The sequence below is a fragment of the Bufo bufo genome, chromosome 4 (genome assembly GCF_905171765.1).
Source record: "Bufo bufo chromosome 4, aBufBuf1.1, whole genome shotgun sequence".
Classification (NCBI taxonomy): Eukaryota; Metazoa; Chordata; class Amphibia; order Anura; family Bufonidae; genus Bufo; species Bufo bufo.
The window spans coordinates 475714142-475739577 of record NC_053392.1 but is presented as its reverse complement, the minus strand read 5'-3'; the positions used below and the strand labels follow the sequence as shown (position 1 = coordinate 475739577).

General features: G+C 44.0%; 1 protein-coding gene across 4 annotated transcripts in view; it reads left to right on the top strand.

The window, feature by feature from the left end:
- Positions 1-25436, top strand: part of ADGB (androglobin) — a 339135-nt gene that overhangs the window by 196141 nt on the left and 117558 nt on the right. For all 4 annotated transcript variants that reach the window (XM_040427354.1, XM_040427353.1, XM_040427352.1 and 1 more), the window contains exons 20-22: positions 703-870; positions 14326-14461; positions 23383-23514. In XM_040427354.1, the coding sequence (XP_040283288.1) occupies positions 703-870; positions 14326-14461; positions 23383-23514 (436 nt within the window). The remainder of the gene's footprint in view (positions 1-702; positions 871-14325; positions 14462-23382; positions 23515-25436) is intronic.

Below are 25436 nucleotides of genomic sequence, written 5' to 3'. Positions count from 1 at the left end.
TCTTGTAACTCACAGGTCTGTGCGTTGCATTGCTTATAGCAATGCGCCGAACAGACCTGTGAGTTACAAGAAGGAGGCGCGCCGGGCGGCCACCCAGCATGATGGGGGGGAGGACGCACTGACCACCAATGATTTTAATACTGGGGAGGGGGGGGAAAGGGCGCACTTATAAAATAATAAAGTGAAGTTCGGGTCCCCATTGACTTTAATGGGGTCTGGGTTCGGGGTCAAGTTCAGGTCAAGTTCGGGAACCCGAACATCCAGGTGTCCGCTCAACTCTAGTTTTCATATGTTTGTCCAATATAAATTTGAATGCATTCTAAGAAAAAAAGACAAAAAATGTCTATAAAAAATCCATCAAACAGATTCCAACTGTATGGCACCATGTACCAACCTTTTTGATGAACATGCGTTTTATTAAAGGTATAAGTCTGAAAAAATCAGGCACAGTATGAATTTAGACTAACATACACATTGAAATATCTATGTGAACAATGAAGAGGCGGCAGCCCCTTCAATCATCTGATCAGTGGTGGGGCAGAGTCAGACTCCCTCTGTTCTGATATTACTGACCAGTCCTGAGGATTGGCCATCAATGTTCAGAACCTGGAAAAGCCCTTTAAATATATATATCTTAAAATCGAATAAACATCAAATTGTGGTTATATTAATGATAATCTTTTTAATTATTGTATTATACAGGAAAGTTTTCAATTTATGGACCAGGCTACAAATATAGTAAGAGCTGTACTGAAAGTGATACATAACTTTAGTAATGAAAATGAGCTGCCCAGGGCCTTTAAAGACTTGGAACTTACACACTATCCGCCGCAAATAAGAGAAAACCACTTTGGGGAAGAACATTTTAAGGTAAATATATTTTTATTTACACATTGATTTTTTTTAGATATTTGGATGTGCAAATTAAAGGGGTTGTCCGATCAGATCAACAAGGGCTCGACTCCCGACACCCCCATCGATCAGCTGTTTGAAGTGAAGGCAGAGCTCATATGAGTGCTGTGTTCTCTTCTCTGTTTACCTGCTCGCCATTGACATTGCAGCATCAAGCAGTGTAACTACAGCTCCTCCGTCTCATTCACTTCAATGGTACAGGCCTCCCTGTTCACTTGAATAGGATAAAGCTGTCCCAATGAAGTGACTGGGGTCGGTAGAGCCGTAATTACATACACTGCTCTAGCCGTTGCAATGTCAACGGTGAGCAGGTAAACAGAAAAGAGAACATAGTGCTCGTACAAGCTCTGCTTTCTCTTCAAACAGTTGATCGGGGGTGGGGAGGGGGGGTTCCTGGAATCGTGCCCTCATTGATCTGATATTTATGACCTATACTGAGGATAGGTCATCAATATAGTAGAAGTGGACAACCCCTTCAACCTCTTTGCGTTTTTAAACATAGCGCCCGCTGCTTTCAAACAGCAGGGACCCGCGGTACATGTATCCGATCAGCCATAAGGCTGATCACATATATTTAACCCCTCAGATGCCATGGTCAAATTTGATAGGGAACTTGTTATGCTCTTCTAATAGCCCGAAGCCTCACTCGGGCTTTGGCAGCTATTACTGGAATATGCCAATGTAGGCCACTAGGTGGCAGCACTGTATTGTTATTTTGAAAATGAAGTGCTCAATGATGGCTATATAGCTCTCCTTTAGGACTGTAACACTAGGTGGCAGCACTGTATTGTTAAATGTTGACCATTCTTGCGAGCTACTAGCTGAAATGGAAAACCCCACGTATAGGGGATATCATTTGCTCTGAGGAGGTCTAACAAAGGTTTGAGGGCCCTCCTCTGGGCCATGGAGGAGCGTGAGTTATCTTGCAGGATTGTTAAGGTAGCCCCATCAAAGTCAATGGTAGAGAGGTTGCAGGCCTTTCACATAATTTCCTACCTTACTGAGAAATAGTGGAGACGGCAAATGACATCTCTGGGCTTGGAGCCAGGGTTCTATGGGCTCTGTCTATCTCCAGCCACTCAGAGACTGGTTTCTCAAGTATGTTGCTAAATAGGCCTTGAAGTGTTGGGATCAAGTCCTCTGTTTTAGCAGATTCTGGGAGACCTCTTATTCTAGCATTATTTAGAGGCCGAGCTGGCACTCCAAGATGGCGGCGACCGCGTGGGAGAGCGCTGCGATAGAGGATCCAGCGGCGGTGGTGGGCAGGCCAGAGAGGATCCCAAAATAGCACGTTTTGGTGTAGAGGTATGCCTCGCTGCTTCAGCGGTCGGTTCTGCTGGTGTCAGGGCCGCAATACGCCGCTGGGCCGGGCAAAAAAGTGTGGCATCTGGATTGAAGTGGTATATGCCGCTTTGCTCCCCTGAAGTCCCCGCTGAATGATTGCCAGTGAGGGATCCTTTTCTTGTCCTCACCTTTGGTGCCCTCAGAGGACTCTGGAGCGGGCTAGCATGGAGATCTCAGCTTTGTGGCGGGAGCTCCTGCGTGCTCACTCTGCCATAGTCAGGCCACGCCCCCAGGGGAGATTTATTTAAATGTACCCATATTTGCAAATTATTTGGTGCCACTATTTAGGTCTGGTTACTTGTTTGTTTGCCCACTTTTTTAGACCTGGCATGAGTGAGGAGGAGTTGCAGATTGCGGCACAAAGGACTTTTGCCCCGCCATCTGCACCAGAAATACTCCAAATCTGTTTTATCTGTCATTCTAGTTATGCCTATAATGATATCACCTCTGTGTATAGATAATCAGAAGTGGGGCCAATTATTAGGCTTTTTGGCCAATGCGGGAACTACAGGATTTTATGTTTTTTTTTGTTTAAAAACATGATTTAAACAATAGGTTATTTTCTGATGACACATTTCCTTTAAACATGGTGGATAGATCAAACATGGCCGCAGGGTTATTGCCATCAGGGACAGTAGCCTGAAAACAAGTAGATCCCATATAAAATGTTAGCCAAACAGGGGCTGTTGCTGGTATTGGGTTTGGCTGGTTATGTGTGTGGCATAATATGCTAATTATTGCTGTTGTGGTCTGCAGTCTCCTGAAAATGCCCCTTTGAATGAGAATTACATAAAGGGGCCACATGGGGCCAATAGGTGACCACTATAGAAATTTTACCTAATAATCAAATGTATGTGGTGGCCCACCTGTCGTGATTTCTGGACTAAGGTGCTTTGTTACAAAGGCTTACCCTAAAAGCCTCTAAAGAAAGAATATATACTTATAGATAGTTAACACGCACTCTACCATTCAGGGCTGTATTAAAAATTGAATATTTTTAATTAGAACAAATGAAGACTCATCATTATAAAAATTTCTGACATAAGTACAATCAACAAACAATTCATCAACCCTAATACATATAATATGCTATTTCATTCTAAAAAAACAAAAAAAGTATAAAAAGAAAAAATTCAATAAAAAATTAAAGAATCCTGGATTATTAGGTCGCTGCTTACTCTAGGATCATTGAGAATTTATTTAGTTCGAGTGATATCAGTATTTATTCCCTTTTATCTTTAGTTAAGCAGTCTCCTCTTTTATTTAGGTTCCATTTGTGGCTAGAAGATCTTCCTGGATTGCATTTAGTTTATAACCAGACGCGTTTCGGAGCCTATCTATCTATCTATCTATCTATCTATTTATCTATCTATCCACTGATGAAGGAGCATGCAGGCTCTGTAACGTGTCTGGTGATAAACTAAATGCAATCCAGGAAGATCTTCTAAAGAATCCAATACCGAGACGTGTAGCCACAGATGGAACCTAAATAAAAGAGGAGACTGCTTAACTAAAGATAAAAGGGAAGAAATACTGATATCACTCGATCGAAATGAATTCTCAATGATCCTAAAGTGAGCAGCGACCTAGTAATTCAGGAGACAGGCAATACCATCAACACGTGGGACGCCAAGTCTGGAAAAGAACTATCTCGGCTACAGCGCTTGGTGTATGTGTGAAGCGGTTCCCATACAAGTTGTTCCCGCTGAAGACATTGAGGCGGTAATGTTATATAACAACAAGCACGATCTAATATGTTTCATTTTAACCTTTGAATGAACATCCTGTCTCGATAAGGGGCATTATAAACTAAGTGAAGAATCAAGGAGTAGGGATGAGCGAACCCGAACTATATAGTTCATGTTCGTAAAAGTTCGGGTTCGGTGTTCGGCGCTTTCTTGGCGCTTTTTGAAAGGCTGCAAAGCAGCCAATCAACAAGCGTCATACTACTTGCCCCAAGAGGCCATCACAGCCTTGCCTACTATTGGCATGGCTGTGATTGGCCAGTGCAGCATGTGACCCAGCCTCTATATAAGCTTGGGTCACGTAGCGCTGCACGTCACTCTGCTGATTCAAGCATAGGGAGAGGTTGCAGCTGCGACGTTAGGGCGAGATTAGGCAGATTAACTCCTCCAAAAGACTTCATTCTGTGATCGATCTGCAGCTGTGGATCATTGAAGTGCTAATATCGACTTGCTCACTTTTTTGAGGCTGCCCAGAGCATTTTTAGATCACTTTTTTCTGGGGTGATCGGCGGCCATTTTGTGGCTTGTGGTGCGCCAGCACAAGCTATCACCAAGTGCTTTTAACCATCAATAGTCTGGTTATTTTTTGGCCATATACTACATCAGCTGCAGGCTGAGCCTGTGTCACCCAAGTGCATTTAACCATCAACAGTCTGGTTATTTTTTGGCCATATACTACATCAGCTGCAGGCTGAGCCTGTGTCACCGAAGTGCATTTAACCATCAACAGTCTGGTTATTTTTTGGCCATATACTACATCTGGTGCAGGCTGAGCCTGTGTCACCCAAGTGCATTTAACCATCAATAGTGTGGTTATTTTTTGGCCATATACTACATCAGGGGAAAGTTGAGCCTGTCACCCAGCGCCTAAAAAATAGACCTGACATTTCTATTCAACCAAATTTGTACTGTTTTAGCTGGTCAAGTTATTTGTAGTGACCGTAAAAGCACACTTTTTGTTCTGGGTTGAAAAACTATTCCCAAATTTGCCATTCTCAAAATAACTAGTTTCTGCTATATGAGGCCTACTTGAAATCTATCCCAAAAAGGATATCTTACATTGAAGGTGCTGATAGTGTCATTCAGAAAAATTTAACACACACACTACCGTGCAGATAGAAGTCTGATTCTGTGATTAAACCTATACCTGTCACACAGCGCAAAAAAAAACAGGCCTCACATTTCTATTCAACCAAATCTGTACTGTTTTAGCTGGTCAAGTTATTTGTAGTGACCGTAAAAGCACATTTTTTGTTCTGGGTTCAAAAACTATTCCCAAATTTGCCATTCTCAAAATAACTACCGTATTTTTCGTTTTATAAGACACACTTTTTTTCCCTCCAAAGTGGAGGGGAAAAGTCACTGCGTCTTATAAAACGAATAGAACTAAAATTAGGTGGCTCAGGAGCTCTCACTAACAACTCCTGAGCCTGCCATTAAACTGTTGGGCGGGCTGGCGGCTTCACTAAAGGCTTCTGCCGCTAGCCCGCGCTTCCTTTACAAGACTGCACCAGGGATTGTCGGGCCGGCGGCTTCACTTATTGTGCTCCGCTGCTGCCAGCCCGCCCGCTATTATAGTAAACTGAACAGAATTTTCTCCTGGTACGGAGTTTTCAGAGACTTCCACTTCTGTTTTACCTCTTGAATCAGTAACTCTGGGCTTGTCTCCTCCCTTTTGACAATGTCAGCTTCTTGTATGAATTCAGGAAAGAAGTGTAGAACTTGCAGCTGGCTGCACAGCATCTAATGCTTTCTGCGTCGCTCCATGGAATCATCCAACAGGACTGGCTGGGATCTCGCCATCACCTTCTTCTTTACGCCGCACGTCCAGACAAGGGCGGTTAGAGAGGGAATCCAAAAGCCCTCCGCCATCCTGTCACTGCTTCCTGCTCCCGAACTACTTGTCTGGACGTGCGGTGTAAAGAAGAAGGTGATGGCGAGATCCCAGCCAAAGTCCTGGTGGATGATTCCATGGAGCGACGCAGAAAGCAGAAGATGCTGTGCAGCCAGCTGCAAGTCCTGAGCTTCCTTCCTGAATTCATACAAGAAGCGGACATTGTCAAAACGGAGGAGACAAGCCCAGAGTTACTGATTCAAGAGGTAGAAGAGGTAAAACAGAAGTGGAAGTCTCTGAAATCTCCGTACCAGGAGAAGGGGAATGAACCGTTGGGCGGGCTGGCAGCTTCAATGAATGCGCTCTGCTGCTGTCAGCCCGCACTTCTTTAGTCCTGCTGATTAGTGGTGAGCGCAGTGGTGCTGCCCTCACCTCCATCAGCTTCCTTCCAATTTCCCGCTGTACCCAGCTCTGCTCCTGCTGTGTACAGCGGTTTTGTGTACCCAGTCCCCGGGTGAGTGGAGGTCAGGGCAATATAAAAATGACTGCAAATGTGTCTATGACTACAACCCCCCCCCCCCCCTTCCCCCCTCATCCATAGGTATCCACCCAGATACTGCAGTATATGAGTGGATTCCTATGGATGAGGGGGGTTATAGTCATATTTAATATAAGCACTGTCCAGGGACTGTTCTGTAATTGTCATGTGTTTATATTAAATATGACTATAACCCCCCTCATCCATAGGAATCCAAGCATGTGCTGCAGTATATGAGTGGATTTCTATGGATGAGGGGGGTTATAGTCATATTTAATATAAACACATGCCAATTACAGATCCCTGGATAGTGTTTCTATTTAATCTGACTATAACTCCCCTCATCCTTGAGAATACACCAATGTACAGTACCTACAGTACATCAGTGTATTCTCTAGGATGATGGGGGTATAATCACATAAGTGTCATCCATAGATCCCTCATAACAGTGCGTCATCCACAGATCCCCTCCATAGAAGTGTCATCCACAGATCACCCATAATAGTGTCATCCACAGACCACCATTAGTTTAAAACCCACCAAAAGCACACCTTTTGGTTAAAAATATTTATTTTCTAATTTTCCTCCTCAAAAACCTAGGTGCGTCTTATAATCAGGTGCGTCTTATAAAGCGAAAAATACGGTAGTTTCTGCTATATGAGGCCTACTTGAAATCTATCCCAAAAAGGATATCTTACATTGAAGGTGCTGATAGTGTCATTCAGAAAAATTTAACACACGCTACCGTGCAGATACAAGTCTAATTCTGTGATTAAACCTATACCTGTCACACAGCGCAAAAAAAAACAGGCCTCACATTTCTATTCAACCAAATCTGTACTGTTGTAGCTGGACAAGTTATTTGTAGTGACCGTATAAGCACACTTTTTGTTCTGGGTTGAAAAACTATTCCCAAATTTGCCATTGTCAAAATAACTAGTTTCTGCTATATGAGGCCTACTTGAAATCTATCCCAAAAAGGATATCTTACATTGAAGGTGCTGATAGTGTCATTCATAAAAATTTAACACACACGCTACCGTGCAGATACAAGTCTAATTCTGTGATTAAACCTATACCTGTCACACAGCGCAAAAAAAAACAGGCCTCACATTTCTATTCAACCAAATCTGTACTGTTGTAGCTGGTCAAGTTATTTGTAGTGACCGTAAAAGCACACTTTTTGTTCTGGGTTGAAAAACTATTCCCAAATTTGCCATTGTCAAAATAACTAGTTTCTGCTATATGAGGCCTACTTGAAATCTATCCCAAAAAGGATATCTTACATTGAAGGTGCTGATAGTGTCATTCAGAAAAACCTAACACACACGCTACCGTGCAGATACAAGTTTAATTCTGTGATTAAACCTATACCTGTCACACGGCGCAAAAAAAAACAGGCCTCACATTTCTATTCAACCAAATCTGTACTGTTTTAGCTGGTCAAGTTATTTGTAGTGACCGTAAAAGCACACTTTTTGTTCTGGGTTGAAAAACTATTCCCAAATTTGCCATTCTCAAAATTGTGGTGAACGGGAACAATGAGGAAAACATCTAATAAGGGACGCGGACGTGGACATGGTCGTGGTGGTGTTAGTGGACCCTCTGGTGCTGGGAGAGGACGTGGCCGTTCTGCCACAGCCACACATCCTAGTGAACCAACTACCTCAGGTCCCAGTAGCCAGCAGAATTTACAGCGATATTTGGTGGGGCCCAATGCCGTTCTAAGGATGGTAAGGCCTGAGCAGGTACAGGCATTAGTCAATTGGGTGGCCGACAGTGGATCCCGCAGGTTCACATTATCTCCCACCCAGTCTTCTGCAGAAAGCGCACAGATGGCGCATGAAAACCAAGCCCATCGGTCTGTCAAATCACCCCCATGGATATCAGGGAAACTGTCTGAGCCACAAGTTATGCAGCAGTCTCTTATGCTGTTTGAAGACTCTGCTGCCAGGGTTTCCCAAGGGCATCCACCTAGCCCTTCCCCAGGGGTGGAAGAGATAGAATGCACTAACGCACAACCACTTATGTTTCCTGATGATGAGGACATGGGAATACCACCTCAGCACGTCTCTGATGATGACGAAACACAGGTGCCAACTGCTGCGTCTTTCTGCAGTGTGCAGACTGAACAGGAGGTCAGGGATCAAGACTGGGTGGAAGACGATGCAGGGGACGATGAGGTCTTAGACCCCACATGGAATGAAGGTCGTGCCACTGACTTTCACAGTTCGGAGGAAGAGGCAGTGGTGAGACCGAGCCAACAGCGTAGCAAAAGAGGGAGCAGTGGGCAAAATCAGAACACCCGCCGCCAAGAGACTCCGCCTGCTACTGACCGCCGCCATCTGGGACCGAGCACCCCAAAGGCAGCTTCAAGGAGTTCCCTGGCATGGCACTTCTTCAAACAATGTGCTGACGACAAGACCCGAGTGGTTTGCACGCTGTGCCATCAGAGCCTGAAGCGAGGCATTAACGTTCTGAACCTTAGCACAACCTGCATGACCAGGCACCTGCATGCAAAGCATGAACTGCAGTGGAGTAAACACCTTAAAAACAAGGAAGTCACTCAGGCTCCCCCTGCTACCTCTTCTGCTGCTGCCGCCTCGGCCTCTTCCTCCGCCTCTGGAGGAACGTTGGCACCTGCCGCCCAGCAAACATGGGATGTACCACCAACACCACCACCTGCGTCACCAAGCATCTCAACCATGTCACACGGCAGCGTTCAGCTCTCCATCTCACAAACATTTGAGAGAAAGCGTAAATTCCCACCTAGCCACCCTCGATCCCTGGCCCTGAATGCCAGCATTTCTAAACTACTGGCCTATGAAATGCTGTCATTTAGGCTGGTGGACACACACAGCTTCAAACAGCTCATGTCGCTTGCTGTCCCACAGTATGTTGTTCCCAGCCGCCACTTCTTCTCCAAGAGAGCCGTGCCTTCCCTGCACAAACAAGTGTCCGATAAAATCAAGTGTGCACTGCGCAACGCCATCTGTGGCAAGGTCCACCTAACCACAGATACGTGGACCAGTAAGCACGGCCAGGGACGCTATATCTCCCTAACTGCACACTGGGTAAATGTAGTGGCGGCTGGGCCCCAGGCGGAGAGCTGTTTGGCGCACATCCTTCCGCCGCCAAGGATCGCAGGGCAACATTCTTTGCCTCCTGTCTCCTCCTCCTCCTACTCAGCTTCCTCCTCCTCTTCTTCCACCTGCTCATCCAGTCAGCCACACACCTTCACCACCAACTTCAGCACAGCCCGGGGTAAACGTCAGCAGGCCGTTCTGAAACTCATATGTTTGGGGGACAGGCCCCACACCACACAGGAGTTGTCGCTGCTGCTCGCTGCTCGCCTGTCTGCGCTACAGCGTAACTTCGGCCTTCCCGCTCACCGCCTCATATGCGACGTACCCACCAGGTGGAACTCCACCTTGCATATGCTGGACAGACTGTGCGAGCAGCAGCAGGCCATAGTGGAGTTTCAGCTGCAGCACGCACGGGTCAGTCGCACTGCGGATCAGACACACTTCACCACCAATGACTGGGCCTCCATGCGAGACCTGTGTGCCCTGTTGCGTTGTTTCGAGTACTCCACCAACATGGCCAGTGGCGATGACGCCGTTATCAGCGTTACAATACCACTTCTATGTCTCCTTGAGAAAACACTTAGGGCGATGATGGAAGAGGAGGTGGCCCAGGAGGAAGAGGGGTCATTTTTAGCACTTTCAGGCCAGTCTCTTCGAAGTGACTCAGAGGGAGGTTTTTTGCAACAGCAGAGGCCAGGTACAAATGTGGCCAGACAGGGCCCACTACTGGAGGACGAGGAGGACGAGGATGTGGAGGAGGATGAGGATGAAGCATGTTCACAGCGGGGTGGCACCCAAAGCAGCTCGGGCCCATCACTGGTGCGTGGCTGGGGGGAAACACAGGATGATGGCGATACGCCTCCCACAGAGGACAGCTTGTCCTTACCTCTGGGCAGCCTGGCACACATGAGCGACTACATGCTGCAGTGCCTGCGCAACGACAGCAGAGTTGCCCACATTTTAACGTGTGCGGACTACTGGGTTGCTACCCTGCTGGATCCCCGGTACAAAGACAATGTGCCCACCTTACTTCCTACACTGGAGCGTGATAGGAAGATGCGCGAGTACAAGCGCACGTTGGTAGACGCGCTACTGAGAGCATTCCCAAATGTCACAGGGGAACCAGTGGAAGCCCAAGGCGAAGGCAGAGGAGGAGCAAGAGGTCGCCAACGCAGCTGTGTCACGGCCAGCTCCTCTGAGGGCAGGGTTAGCATGGCAGAGATGTGGAAAAGTTTTGTCACCACGCCACAGCTAACTGCACCACCACCTGATACGGAACGTGTTAGCAGGAGGCAACATTTCACTAACATGGTGGAACAGTACCTGTGCACACCCCTCCACGTACTGACTGATGGTTCGGCCCCATTCAACTTCTGGGTCTCCAAATTGTCCACGTGGCCAGAGCTAGCCTTTTATGCCTTGGAGGTTCTGGCCTGCCCGGCGGCCAGCGTTTTGTCTGAACGTGTATTCAGCACGGCAGGGGGCGTCATTACAGACAAACGCAGCCGCCTGTCTACAGCCAATGTGGACAAGCTGACGTTCATAAAAATGAACCAGGCATGGATCCCACAGGACCTGTCCATCCCTTGTGCAGATTAGATATTAACTACCTCCCCTTAACAATATATTATTCTACTCCAGGGCACTTCCTCATTCAATACTATTTTTATTTTCATTTTACCATTATATTGCGGGGCAACCCAAAGTTGAATGAACCTCTCCTCTGTCTGGGTGCCGGGGCCTAAATGTGTGACAGTGGCCTGTTGCAGTGGTGGGTGACGTGAAGCCTGATTCTCTGCTATGACATGAAGACAGATTCTGTGCTGACATAAGGCCAGATTCTCTGTTACGGGACCTCTCTCCTCTGCCTGGGTGCCTGGGCCTAAATATGTGACAGTGGCCTGTTCCAGTGGTGGGTGACGTAAAGCCTGATTCTCTGCTATGACATGAAGACTGATTCTGTGCTGACATAAGGCCAGATTCTCTGTTACGGGACCTCTCTCCTCTGTCTGGGTGCCGGGGCCTAAATGTGTGACAGTGGCCTGTTCCAGTGGTGGGTGACGTGAAGCCTGATTCTCTGCTATGACATGAAGACAGATTCTGTGCCGACATAAGGCCAGATTCTCTGTTACGGGACCTCTCTCCTCTGTCTGGGTGCCGGGGCCTAAATATGTGACAGTGGCCTGTTCCAGTGGTGGGTGACGTAAAGCCTGATTCTCTGCTATGACATGAAGACTGATTCTGTGCTGACATAAGGCCAGATTCTCTGTTACGGGACCTCTCTCCTCTGCCTGGGTGCCTGGGCCTAAATATGTGACAGTGGCCTGTTCCAGTGGTGGGTGACGTAAAGCCTGATTCTCTGCTATGACATGAAGACTGATTCTGTGCTGACATAAGGCCAGATTCTCTGTTACGGGACCTCTCTCCTCTGCCTGGGTGCCTGGGCCTAAATATGTAACAGTGGCCTGTTCCAGTGGTGGGTGACGTGAAGCCTGATTCTCTGCTATGACATGAAGACAGATTCTGTGCTGACATAAGGCCAGATTCTCTGTTACAGGACCTCTCTCCTCTGCCTGGGTGCCTGGGCCTAAATTTGTGACAGTGGCCTGTTCCAGTGGTGGGTGACGTAAAGCCTGATTCTCTGCTATGACATGAAGACTGATTCTATGCTGACATAAGGCCAGATTCTCTGTTACGGGACCTCTCTCCTCTGCCTGGGTGCCTGGGCCTAAATATGTGACAGTGGCCTGTTCCAGTGGTGGGTGACGTGAAGCCTGATTCTCTGCTATGACATGAAGACTGATTCTGCGTTGACATGAAGCCAGATTCTCTGCTATGGCATGAAGAGACTGATTCTCTGCTGACATGAAGCCAGATTCTTTGCTATGGCATGAAGAGACTGATTCTCTGCTGACGTGAAGCCAGATTCTCTGCTATGGGACCTCTGTCCAATTGATATTGGTTCATTTTTATTTTTTAATTTTTTTTAAATTCATTTCCCTATCCACATTTGTTTGCAGGGGATTTACCTACATGTTGCTGCCTTTTGCAGCCCTCTAGCTCTTTCCTGGGCTGTTTTACAACCTTTTTAGTGGCCAAAAGTTCGGGTCCCCATTGACTTCAATGGGGTTCGGGACGAAGTTCGGGTCGGGTTCGGATCCCGAACCCGAACATTTCCGGGAAGTTCGGCCGAACTTCTCGAACCCGAACATCCAGGTGTTCGCTCAACTCTATCAAGGAGACATTGTTTCTTATTGGCACACTTTCATAATAAGTGGGACTATATACAAATAAGACAAGCTAAAGGATATTAAATAACACAGAGTGAAATATATTTTTTATTGATCATTAATTGCACAAATCACGGATCACTAATGATTAATTGAAACTATGATTAACAATTCACTACAAGTACCACCTTACAATCACTGGGTTTGAGAAATATATTATTTGACTAATTACGTGAAATATGAACTTTTTGCCTCTATCATGAAAATATCATTTAATTCAGATAAAATCATGGAACAACAAAAGGAACATAAATTTTCGATTCAGGCAATTGAACTGCCTCGTTGGATGTGGATTCTTTCATTTTCTATTTTTTACTAGCTGATAACCCGGTGTTGCTCGGGTATTTATTTATTGCAATATTATATTAAAGAACAGTGACTTTCACAATGACCGCCCCTTTAACAGTGACTTTCACAGTTGCCGCCTCTTTAACGGTGACAGCCCCTTTAACAGTGACTTTCACAGTGGCCGCCCCTTTAACGGTGACCGTCCCTTTAACAGTGACTTTCGCGGTGGCCGCCCCTTTAACCCTGACCGCCCCTTTAACAGTGACTTTGACAGTGGCCGACCCTTTAACAGTGACCTCCCCTTTAAAGGGAACCTGTCTCTGGTTGTCTGACGTCGGGGAGCAAGGAGGAGATTCTGAGGATGCGGGACGGTGCTGGGCTCCTTCACACTGGACTCATCTCAGGGACAGGACACATCTCAGGGTAATTTGCATATGGATCAAATCATTTTTGACAGCTCCTTTGGAAAATAAAAGGTGGAATCTGATTGGTTGCTATGGGCAACTAAACCAATTCTACTTTACACCAGTTTGATAAATGACCCCAAGTAATTCTATGTATAAACTAACAGATTAACTGCAAATGTGTCAGCAGTTCAACAAGATGCAGACGATGATATATTAGACCGCCCTTTAATACTGAGGCACAGTAACTCTATATATAAAATAAGAGAATAACTACAAATGTGCCAGCAGTTCAACAAGATGCAGACGGCGATATATTAGACCGCCCTTTAATACTGAGGCACAGTAACACACTAACAGATTAACTGGGATTGTGGCAGCAGGTGAACAAGATGCACATGGCGATTACACTCAACCTGCACTGTTCCTGCATTTTCCCTATGCTCTCCCTACAGTGTCTAAAAACTCTCCCTACACTGTCCCTGCACTCTCCCTATCCAATATTTTACGATTAAAAGATTTCAGCAACACTGTCCGTAGCGCAAGAGTGCTTATCACATCTCTCTCTGTGCTCAGCTCACAGTGAAATGGCGGAGATGGCACATAATGAGGCTTTTTATAGGGCTGTGACATCACAGGGGATGGCTATTCGCTGATTCTCTAGCTGCACAACATTATTGTTCATATTACGTTCCCGGGCTTCTTACTTTCACTTTGGAACACGTGCAGCCATTTTAGAAAAAAATCTGATTTGTTACCTCGAAGTGTAAGGAAACTCAGTTTTGCGGCAAATCATATTTTTCATAAACTTCAGATCAAATTCCGCTTCGGATGCTTTGATTCGCTCAACACTAACATGAAGTCTTTGTTTGGTTCTATTTCAGGCTTTTCATACTGCTTTGTGGCATCTCATGACTGAAGCTATGGGGAACAAAGTTACACACGACTTGGTGTTTGCTTTCAGAGTCTTCACAATGGATTTCTCAGCTATTTTGGCACCAGAATCTAATTCCATGCAAGGTATCTGAGCTCATCTCCAGACAAAGCATATGAAATGTAATTCGGACTAATCAGATAGCAGTTTCCAACACGTTCCGAAAGATAGTAGGCTTAACTGTAAAATGTATGATCATTTCTTTCAATGTCAGCTGGTATAATCATGGATTAGAAACAACCAGGAGGTTATGACTCAGTGAGTACAATGAGAGCCTGCATCAATGTCGCTTTAAGGAACACAAATCCTTTATCAAGTACAGTACACAGGCACTATGTAATTACAAAAAGTGCCTTTAAAAGCTTTCAAGATTATTTGTAATGAGTATTTGGCAGGTACATTGCTATATTCCTGGATTGCTCACGCAGATGTAGTACATTCAATTCTGGAACAAGTCACATAAAGAATAACTTTTCTGACAGGTTTCCTTTGGACATGATCCATTTTAGAGAAAATGATATGCAACATACATAACACATGGCACAGGGTACTGTAGGTTTTAGGACCCACTTGTTGTCTAAATCTGGCCAAATGTTGATAATGTCTAGCTTTGCAGACGGACAATTCTGCATAAACTTTATACATTGCTAAGGCCTCGTTCACATCACCGTTTCTCCTTTCTGTTCTCCGGCTGCGTTGATGCAGGACTTTCGTCTCCGCTCAAGAATCATGTTCTGAGCGGACACCGAACGGACCTCATTATATTCTATGGGGTCTTTAGGCTCCGTTACACTCAGTTAGGTCGCAGTTATCTTCAGAATCCGTCCTTTCCGTTCTCCTGCTCCTCAACGGAGAGGAGAAACGGTGATGTGAATGAGGCCTAAACTTTGTACAATACATTGGGAATTAGGACGAGGACCACCATTGTGCAGAGTATAAAGGTGCTATCTACATGTACAAACAGCAATGAAAAAATAAGAAAAAGAAAAGGGTACCATACAAAATGATGCACATGGAAGATATGTAGAAATTTATTGGAGAGCATTGAAAGCAATTAAATATCCAAAAAGAGACTGGGGGTCTGAGAAAAATGAATACCACCCACCACACAGTGCAGTACTTAATATAGAGAATAGGTAATACCAATATGTATTTTGCATCACTTATGGCAGTGATTTGCTTGAGGATTAGTCCCACAGTTCTCTGATATAGAGGTTGTTCACCCATTTCAGGTTGTATTTTTATTTCTCCATTCACTGCTTCATTTTTGCACAATGGCACGGTCAATACATACATATATATATATATATATATATATATATATATATATATATATACAGTCCTGATCAAAAGTTTAAGACCACTTGAAAAATGGCAAAAAATCATATTTAGGCGTCTTTCACACTTGCGTTGTCCGGATCAGTCGTGCACTCCATTTGCCGGAGGTGCCCGCCGGATCCGTAACACCGCAAGTGAACGGAAAGCATTTAAAGACGGATCCGTCTTCAAAATGCGTTCAGTGTTACTATGGCAGCCAGGACGCTATTAAAGTCCTGGCTGCCATAGTAGTAGTGGGGAGCGGGGGAGCAGTATACTTACTGTCCGTGCGGCTCCCGGGGCGCTCCAGAATGACGTCAGAGCGCCCCATGCGCATGGATGACGTGATCCATGCGACACGTCATCCATGCGCGTGGGGCGCCCCGACGTCACTCTGAAGCGCCCCGGGAGCCGTACGGACGGTAAGTATACTGCTCCCCCGCTCCCCACTACACTTTACCATGGCAAACAGGACTTTAGCATCCTGGCAGCCATGGTAACCATTCAGAAAAAGCTAAACGTCGGATCCGGTAATGCACCGAAACGACGTTTAGCTTAAGGCCGGATCCGGATTAATGCCTTTCAATGGGCATTAATTCCGGATCCGGCCTTGCGGCAAGTGTTCAGGATTTTTGACCGGAGCAAAAAGCGCAGCATGCTGCAGTATTTTCTCCGGCCAAAAAACGTTCCGGTCCTGAACTGAAGACATACTGATGCATCCTGAACGGATTTCTCTCCATTCAGAATGCATTGGGATAATCCTGATCAGGATTCTTCCGGCATAGAGCCCCGACGACGGAACTCTATGCCGGAACAGAACAACGCAAGTGTGAAAGAGCCCTTAGCATGGCTGGATCTTAACAAGGTTCCAAGTAGAGCTTCAACATGCAACAAGAAGAAATGGGAGTGAGACAAAACATTTTTTGAGCATTCAATTTAATGAAAACAACTAATAAACTGAAACAGGCTGTTTTTCAGCTGATCAAACGTTTAGGACCACACCTCCAAAAAAAACGAAACCCCCCCAAAACAGAAATTCTACTTCCAAACATGAACTCAGTAATGCGTAGCTCCGCTGTTATTGTTTATCACTTCCAAAATTCGTTTCGGCATGCTTGATGCAAGCGTTTCCATGAGCTGAGTGGGAACATTTCTCCAAGTGGTGAAGACGGCCGCACGAAGGCCATCTACTGTCTGGAACTGTTGTCCATTTTTGTAAACTTCCCTTGCCATCCATCCCCAAAGGTTCTCAATTGGATTTAGATCAGGGGAACACGCAGGATGGGCCAAAAGAGTGATGTTATTCTACTGGAAGAAGTCCCTTGTCCTGCGGGCATTTTGTACTGTAGCGTTGTCCTGTTGAAAAACCCAGTCGTTACCACACAGACGAGGGCCTTCAGTCATGAGGAATGCTCTCTGCAACATCTGGACATAGCCAGCGGCCGTTTGACGCCCCTGTACTTCCTGAAGCTCCATTGTTCCACTGAAGGAAAAAGCACCCCAGACCATTATGGCGCCCCCTCCAATGTGGCGCGTAGAAAACATCTCAGGTGGGATCTGCTTGTCATGCCAGTAACATTGGAAACCATCGGGACCATCGAGGTTAAATTTTTTCTCACCAGAGAATAAAACTTTCTTCTACCTTTGAATGTCCCATGTTTGGTGCTCTCTTGCAAAGTCCAAACGAGCAGTTCTGTGGCGTTCAAGGAGACGAGGTCTTTGAAGACGTTTTTTGTTTTTGAAGCCCTTCAGTCTCAGATGCCGTCTGATGGTTATGGGACTGCAGTCAGCACCAGTAAGGGCCTTAATTTGGGTTGAGGATCGTCCAGTGTCTTGACAGACAGCCAATTGGATTCTCCGGCTCAGTGCTGATGAAATTTTTTGGGTCTTCCACTTGACTTTTTTGTTCCATAACCCTCAGGATCATTTAAGAAATTCCAAATGACTGTCTTACTGCGTCCCACCTCAGCAGCAATGGCGCGCTGTGAGAGACCCTGCTTATGCAGTTCAACAACCCGACCACGTTCAAAAAGAGAGAGTTTTTTTGCCTTTGCCATCACAACGTGTGACTACCTGACAGAAAATGACAATGAATCCACATCTTTGCACAGATTTGGCCTTTTAACCCCTTAAGGACTCGGCCCTATTTCTCCTTAAGCAAATCTGACCAGTGTCACTTTAAGTCCTGATAACTTTAAAACGCTTTGACTTATCCAGGCCATTCTGAGATTGTTTTTTCGTCACATATTGTACTTCATGACACTGGTAAAATGAATTTAAAAAAATTCATTTTTATTTATAAAAAAATACCAAATTTACCAAATATTTTAAAAAAATTGCAAATTTCCAAGTTTCAATTTCTCTACTTCTATAATATATAGTAATACCTCCAAAAATAGTTATTACTTTACATTCCCCATATGTCTACTTCATGTTTGGATCATTTTGGGAATGATATTTTGTTTTTTGGGGATGTTACAAGGCTTAGAAGTTTAGAAGCAAATCTTGAAATTTTTCAGAAATTTTCAAAAACCCAATTTTTAGGGACCAGTTCAGGTCTGAAGTCACTTTGCGAGACTTACATAATAGAAACCACCTAAAAATGACCTCATTCTATAAACTACACCCCTCAACGTATTCAAAACTTTGTTAACCCTTTAGGTGTTCCACAAGAATTAATGGAAAATAGAGATACAATTTCAAAATTTCACTTTTTTGGCAGATTTTCCATTTTAATAATTTTATTCCAGTTACAAAGCAAGGGTTAACAGCCAAACCAAACTCAATATTGATGGCCCTGATTCTGTAGTTTACAGAAACACCCCATATGTGGTCGTAAACTACTGTACGGGCACACGGCAGGGCGCAGAAGGAAAGGAATGCCATACGGTTTTTGGAAGGCAGATTTTGCTGGACTGGTCTTTTTGACACCATGTCCCATTTGAAGCCCCCCGGATGCACCCCTAGAGTAGAAACTCCATAAAAGTGACCCCATCTAAGAAACTACACCCCTCAAGGTATTTAAAACTGATTTTACAAACGTCGTTAACCCTTTAGGTGTTCCACAAAAATTAATGGAAAATAGAGATACAATTTCAAAATTTCACTTTTTTGGCAGATTTTCCATTTTAATCATTTTTTTCCAGTTACAAAGCATGGGTTAACAGCCAAACCAAACTCAATATTTATGGCCCTGATTCTGTAGTTTACAGAAACACCCCATATGTGGTCGTAAACTACTGTACGGGCACACGGCAGGGCGCAGAAGGAAAGGAATGCCATACAGTTTTTGAAAGGCAGATTTTGCTGGACTGTTTTTTTTTGACACCATGTCCCATTTGAAGCCCCCCTGATGCACCCCTAGAGTATAAACTCCAAAAAGTGGCCCCATTATATAAATTACGGTATAGGGTGGCAGTATTGTTGGTACTAGTTTAAGGTATATATGATTTTTGGTTGCTCTATATTACACTTTTTGTGAGGCAAGATAACAAGAAATAGCTGTTTTGGCACCGTTTTTATTTTTTGTTATTTACAACATACATCTGACAGGTTAGATCATGTGATATTTTTATAGACCAGGTTGTCACGGATGCGGCGATACCTAATATGTATACTTTTTTTTTATTTATGTAAGTTTTGCACAATGATTTCTTTTTTGAAGCAAAAAAAATCATGTTTTAGTGTTTCCATAGTCTGAGAGCCATAATTTTTTCAGTTTTTGGGCGATTACCTTGGGTAGGGTATGATTTTTGCGGGATGAGATGACGGTTTTATTGGCACTATTTTGGGGTGCGTGTGACTTTTTGATCGCTTACTATTACATTTTTTGTGATGTAAGGTAACAAAAAATGGTTTATTTAGCACAGTTTTTATTTAAATTTTTTTACTGTGTTCATCTGAGGGGTTAGGTCATGTGATATTTTTATAGAGCCGGTCGATACGGACGTGGCGATACCTAATATGTATACTTTTTTTTATTTATGTAAGTTTTACACAATAATATCATTTTTGAAACAAAAGAAAAATCATGTTTTAGTGTCTCCATATTCTGAACCATAGTTTTTATTTTTTTGGGGCGATTGTCTCAGGTAGGGGGCTCAATTTTTTGCGGGATGAGGTGACTGTTAGATTGGTACTATTTTGGTTGGCCTTTTTGATCGCTTGCTGTTGTACTTTTTGTGATGTAAGGTCACCAAATGTTTATAGAGCTGGGCGATACGGACGCGGCGATACCTAATATGTATACTTTTTTTTTTCCCCTATTTTTTTACTAATTTTTTTTAACTTTATTTGGGGAAAATGACGTTTTTGTTTATTTTTACTTGAAACTTTTAATTTTTGGGGGGGAAAACTTTATTTTTTCAACTTTTTTTCACTTTATTTTTTCCACTTTTCTTTCACTTTATTTTTTGTCCCACTTTGGGACTTGAACTTTTGGGGGCCTAATCCTTTACAATGCATTCCAATACTTCTGTATTGGAATGCATTGGCTGTATGAGTAATACTGTGTGTATTACTCATACAGCTTCCGGCCTGTGAGATCCAGGGGGCTGGATCTCACAGGCTCTTCACCGGAAGGCATCGCGCTGCCTTCCATGCCATCAGGTCCCCCCTACAGCCCCATGGGGACCCGATGGCACCACCGCTGAATTGACCTGCAGTTTGCGGCGATCGCCGACACGGGGGGGGGGGGGGGGTCACGGGACTCCCCCGCGCATTTAGCCAAGGTGCCTGCTCAATGATTTGAGCAGGCATCGGGTTCCGATCACCGCCGCCCGGAACTATACATGACGTACTGGTACGTCATGGTTCCTTAAGGACTCGAGAACCATGCCGTACCGGTACGTCATGGGTCCCTAAGGGGTTAAAGGCATGTGGTCCTAAAATTTGGATCCGCTGAAAAACAGCCTGGTTCAGTTTAATCGTTATTTTCAATTAATTGAATGCTCAAAAAATGTTTTGTCTCACTCTCATTTCTTCTTTTTGCATGTTGAAGCTCTACTTGGAACCTTGTTAAGATCCAACAATGTAAAATATGATTTTTTGCCATTTTTCAAGTGGTCTTAAACTTTTGATCAGGACTGTATATTTTTTATACATTTTCTGGTGTGAGATGTCACATTTCGTATATATGAAATGGTGTCTTTATTTGTTTAGGGCATGTTCATGTGGGGCAATTTTTGATCTGCACTATTATAGTCCTATTGGAGTTGGTATATGCATATACAGTCAGGTCCATAAATATTGGGACATCGACACAATTCTAACATTTTTGGCTCTATACACCACCACAATGGATTTGAAATGAAATGAACAAGGTGTGCTTTAACTGCAGACTGTCAGCTTTAACTTGAGGGTATTTACATCCAAATAAGGTGAACGGTGTAGAAATTACAACAGTTTGCATATGTACCTCCCACTTGTTAAGGGACCAAAAGTAATGTGACAGAATTATAATCATAAATCAAACTTTCACTTTTTAATACTTAGTTGCAAATCCTTTGCAGTCAATTACAGGAACGCATAGACATCACCAGACGCTGGGTTTCATCCCTGGTGATGCTCTGCCAGGCCTCTACTGCAACTGTCTTCAGTTCCTGCTTGCTCTTGGGGCATTTTCCCTTCAGTTTTGTCTTCAGCAAGTGAAATGCATGCTCAATCGGATTCAGGTCAGGTGATTGACTTGGCCATTGCATAATTCCACTTCTTTCCCTTAAAAAACTCTTTGGTTGCTTTTGCAGTATACTTTGAGTCATTGTCCATCTGCACTGTGAAGCGCCGTGCAATGAGTTCTGAAGCATTTGGCTGAATATGAGCAGATAATATTGCCTGAAACACTTCAGAATTCATCCTGCTGCTTTTGTCAGCAGTCACATCATCAATAAATACAAGAGAACCAGTTCCATTGGCAGCCATACATGCCCACATCATGATACTACCACCACCATGCTTCACTGATGAGGTGGTATTCTTAGGATCATGAGCAATTTCTTTCCTTCTCCATACTCTTCTCTTCCCATCACTCTGGTACAAGTTGATCATGGTCACATCTGTCAATAGGATGTTGTTCCAGAACTGTGAAGGCTTTTTTTAGATGTCATTTGGCAAACTCTAATCTGGCCTTCCTGTTTTTGAGGCTCACCAGTGGTTTACAGTTTACAGTTGTTTTGGCCACGCCTAATGTTTTTGCTATCTCTCTGATGGGTTTGCTTTGTTTTTTCAGCCTAATGATGGCTTGCTTCACTGATAGTGACAGCTCTTTGGATCTCATCTTGAGAGTTGACAGCAACAGATTCCAAATGCAAATAACACACTTGAAATTAAATCTGGACCTTTTATCTGCTCATTGTAATTGGGATAATGAGGGAATAACCCACACCTGGCCATGGAACAGCTGAGAAGCCAATTGTCCCATTACTTTTGGTCCCTCAACAAGTGGGAGGCACATATGCAAACTGTTGTAATTCCTACACCGTTCATCTGATTTGGATGTAAATACCCTCAAATTAAAGCTGACAGTCTGAAGTTAAAGCCCATCTTGTTTGTTTCATTTCAAATCCATTGATTTGCGGAATGTTAGAATTGTGTCGATGTCCCAATATTTATGGACCTGACTGTATCTGGTATTTTACCATTTATGTATTATTATCTTTGATTACATCTTAGTATGTTACCATTGCACTGGGTGGTGGGTGGTTCTCATTTGTGTTCATTTTTCTCAGACTCCCAATCTCTTCTAGGATTTTTAATGCGTGGTACCCTTTTTCTTTATAATTTTTCAAGCTTTATACATTGTACCATTTAAAACTTATACTATTTAGACATACAACATTTGGCAAATCTCCAAGAGGTTCTCCAGTATAAGTAAGAGGTGCTCATATACATGATGGTAATCTAGTACACCCTTAGAGGAAAAAAATAAATGGCTACTAGATGAAAACGATTATTTTCAGTTTTGGGAAGTTGCCTGGATAAAGAAGAGAGGTATCAACATTTCAAACATATTTGGCCACTTTACCAGTACTCTGTAGTACATAAACAAATATATTGCTCATATTAGCCTACGGAACTACAGTATTTTTATTCATTGGTTGCATATATCAGTATCCATCTATCAAGCCATATCCTCCCTATTAGAGCTGAAATTCTTCTAAGAGAGCAATACAGCAAGCAAATTACAAAAACACTGTCCAAAATACAATCCTGTTTGAGTGCTGTGTTGTGCACTATACTGAACGCAGGTGTCTGCAAGAGGCTAAGACCGATCAACATGATTACAATGTACACAACGTAATTACACATACAGTATTATGTGTTAATTCATCAACATCCCGCTCCCCCTGCCGAACACCTGTTTGGATGTAGCTACGGCATTGGAAGTCGACACTATTGAAGTTAGTGGGAGCATCGCTGTGGTGATGAACTCTGTCCACTACATAGTTGACTAAGCTGTTAAGCTATGTAGTTCTGGCACCAGAGTTAAACCTGGACAGGTGGTCAGCAGTGGTGCGGGGTACTGTATCTGACCCTCGCCAATCAGCTAGTGGTGGCCTTTCCTGAATATCCTGAGTATAGGCCTTCGTTTCATAAAATCTAGACAACATCTTTAAGCCCAAGGTTATAAAACTGTTGGTACGACAAATTTTGTTTTTATGTTTATAATTATTTTTATGCTTTTTTTTTTAAGATACAAAGGGAGAAATCCCAACTTCATGGGAAAATAGAACCAATACTTATGATGAAGAAGCTGCATCTTCTAAACTTCAAGCTTGGTGGAGGGGACTTTTCTGTCGAAAATGTTTGAATGGCAGAAAACCAGGTAGATATTCTACAGATGTTCTTCTTGCTGGACTGTTGAGGGAAGGCGCCTACTAAATTACCCGTGCTGCAGTTAGTTGGGCTGTGAGGGCTTAGAAAAAAATGACTGCTTTCCTGCATATACAGTACCACATCTGTCCTTGGGCTGAGCTGCAATACCACACAAATCCTATGGACAGTTGTGACACTAATTCTGTACAACACAATTATGTGGAGAAAGTATAATACTGGCTGTATTATATAATAAGACCTATGTAAAATTACAGCTAGTAAATAAAGTCAATAAAAATAATCTTAGCCATGTATGTATTGGTTTTAGTGGTCAGAAATTAAAAGGGTTGGGCACTTCCTGGTTATTTTTAACCAGTGTGCATGTAACATTATGTGGGTATTTGCTCTGGTAGACAGACTTGTGGACGCAGTATAGAGGCAACGACAACGTCTTTAACTTAAACAGTTCGGTGTTTATTCTCACATAAGGATAAGCAAAACAAAAAGTCTGTTTCAAGGAAAACAGTCACCTTGAGTCTGGTGTTTGTTCACACCATGCAGCAATGCAGAAGTCCTTGGACATAGCAGAAACCACCTGCTCTCACGTCAACAAGGTAGCAGACGTTCACGCAGGCCCAAACTCCCAGGTCCCAACACAGAAACTGACAGAGCTTCACTGTCAGAGAGGAGTAAATTCCTACCACCTGACAGTGCTGCCTGTGTTTTATAGCCCAAACCAAGACCCTGCCTGGAACGTGGGGAGAAGCCACCCACCCTGCACTTTGGCTGCTCCAAGTAAGAGCCGGCCTGGATTTGCTTTACAGCCATACTAAATAGCAAAACCATGTCAGCCAGCACTAGCTGCCGCTGACACATGAAATTACCGGCTCTTACCTCACCGAAGCCAGGAATCTCGATGACACATACCTTCCGTCAAAGACGGACCCTTGCGCCTTCCTACAATTACTATATGGCACTGTTGTTCTGCACCGTCTTTTATATTTCATAAGCCATGCCCTCTTGTTAGGCAAGTCTTTTGTACTATCCACAATACAGATGGCGGGGCATATATATATGTGTGAATCATATTTCCCCTATGTATAATGCCCCCTGTATTATTATGCCCCCTGTAGTACTCTGGTCTGTATTATAATGCCCCTCTGTAGTGCCCCCTGTATTAATATGCCCCCTGTAGTTCTCTGCCCTGTATTATAATGCCTCTCTGTAGTGCCCCCTGTATTATTATACCCCCTGTACTACTCTGGTCTGTATTATAATGCCCCTCTGTAGTGCCCCCAGTGGTGCAGCCTGAGTTGTCGCATCCTGGAACAGGCGGATCTCAGGAGATGTAATGACATGTTCAGGCCTGAAGCCTATGAGGCTGAATGCCTGTGCACTGGCGTAAACTGCCATCCCTGCAGAGGTAGATGCAGCTCTGAGTACAGATTACTGACCATTCAGAAAAAAAACACCACATGGTAACTTTTTTCCAAAATTCATCAGAAGTAACATGCGTAACGTGCATTTTTGTACAGGTTCTTGAAACCAGCTAGCGAGTAAGCAAATATGCATTTTATGGTGTAGGATGAAAGACACTGGCCCCAGTGTTAACTGAAAATTCAATGGTAAACAATCAGTGTGGTTGTCGGAGGCATAGCTAAGACCCATGAGTAGGGATAAGCGAACCCGAACTGTATAGTTCGGGTTCGTACCGAATTTTGGGGTGTCCGTGACACGGACCCGAACATTTTCGTGAAAGTCCGGGTTCGGTGTTCGGCGCTTTCTTGGCGCTTTTTGAAATGCTGCAAAGCAGCCAATCAACAAGCGTCATACTACTTGCCCCAAGAGGCCATCACAGCCTTGCCTACTATTGGCATGGCTGTGATTGGCCAGTGCAGCATGTGACCCAGCGTCTATATAAGCTTGGGTCAC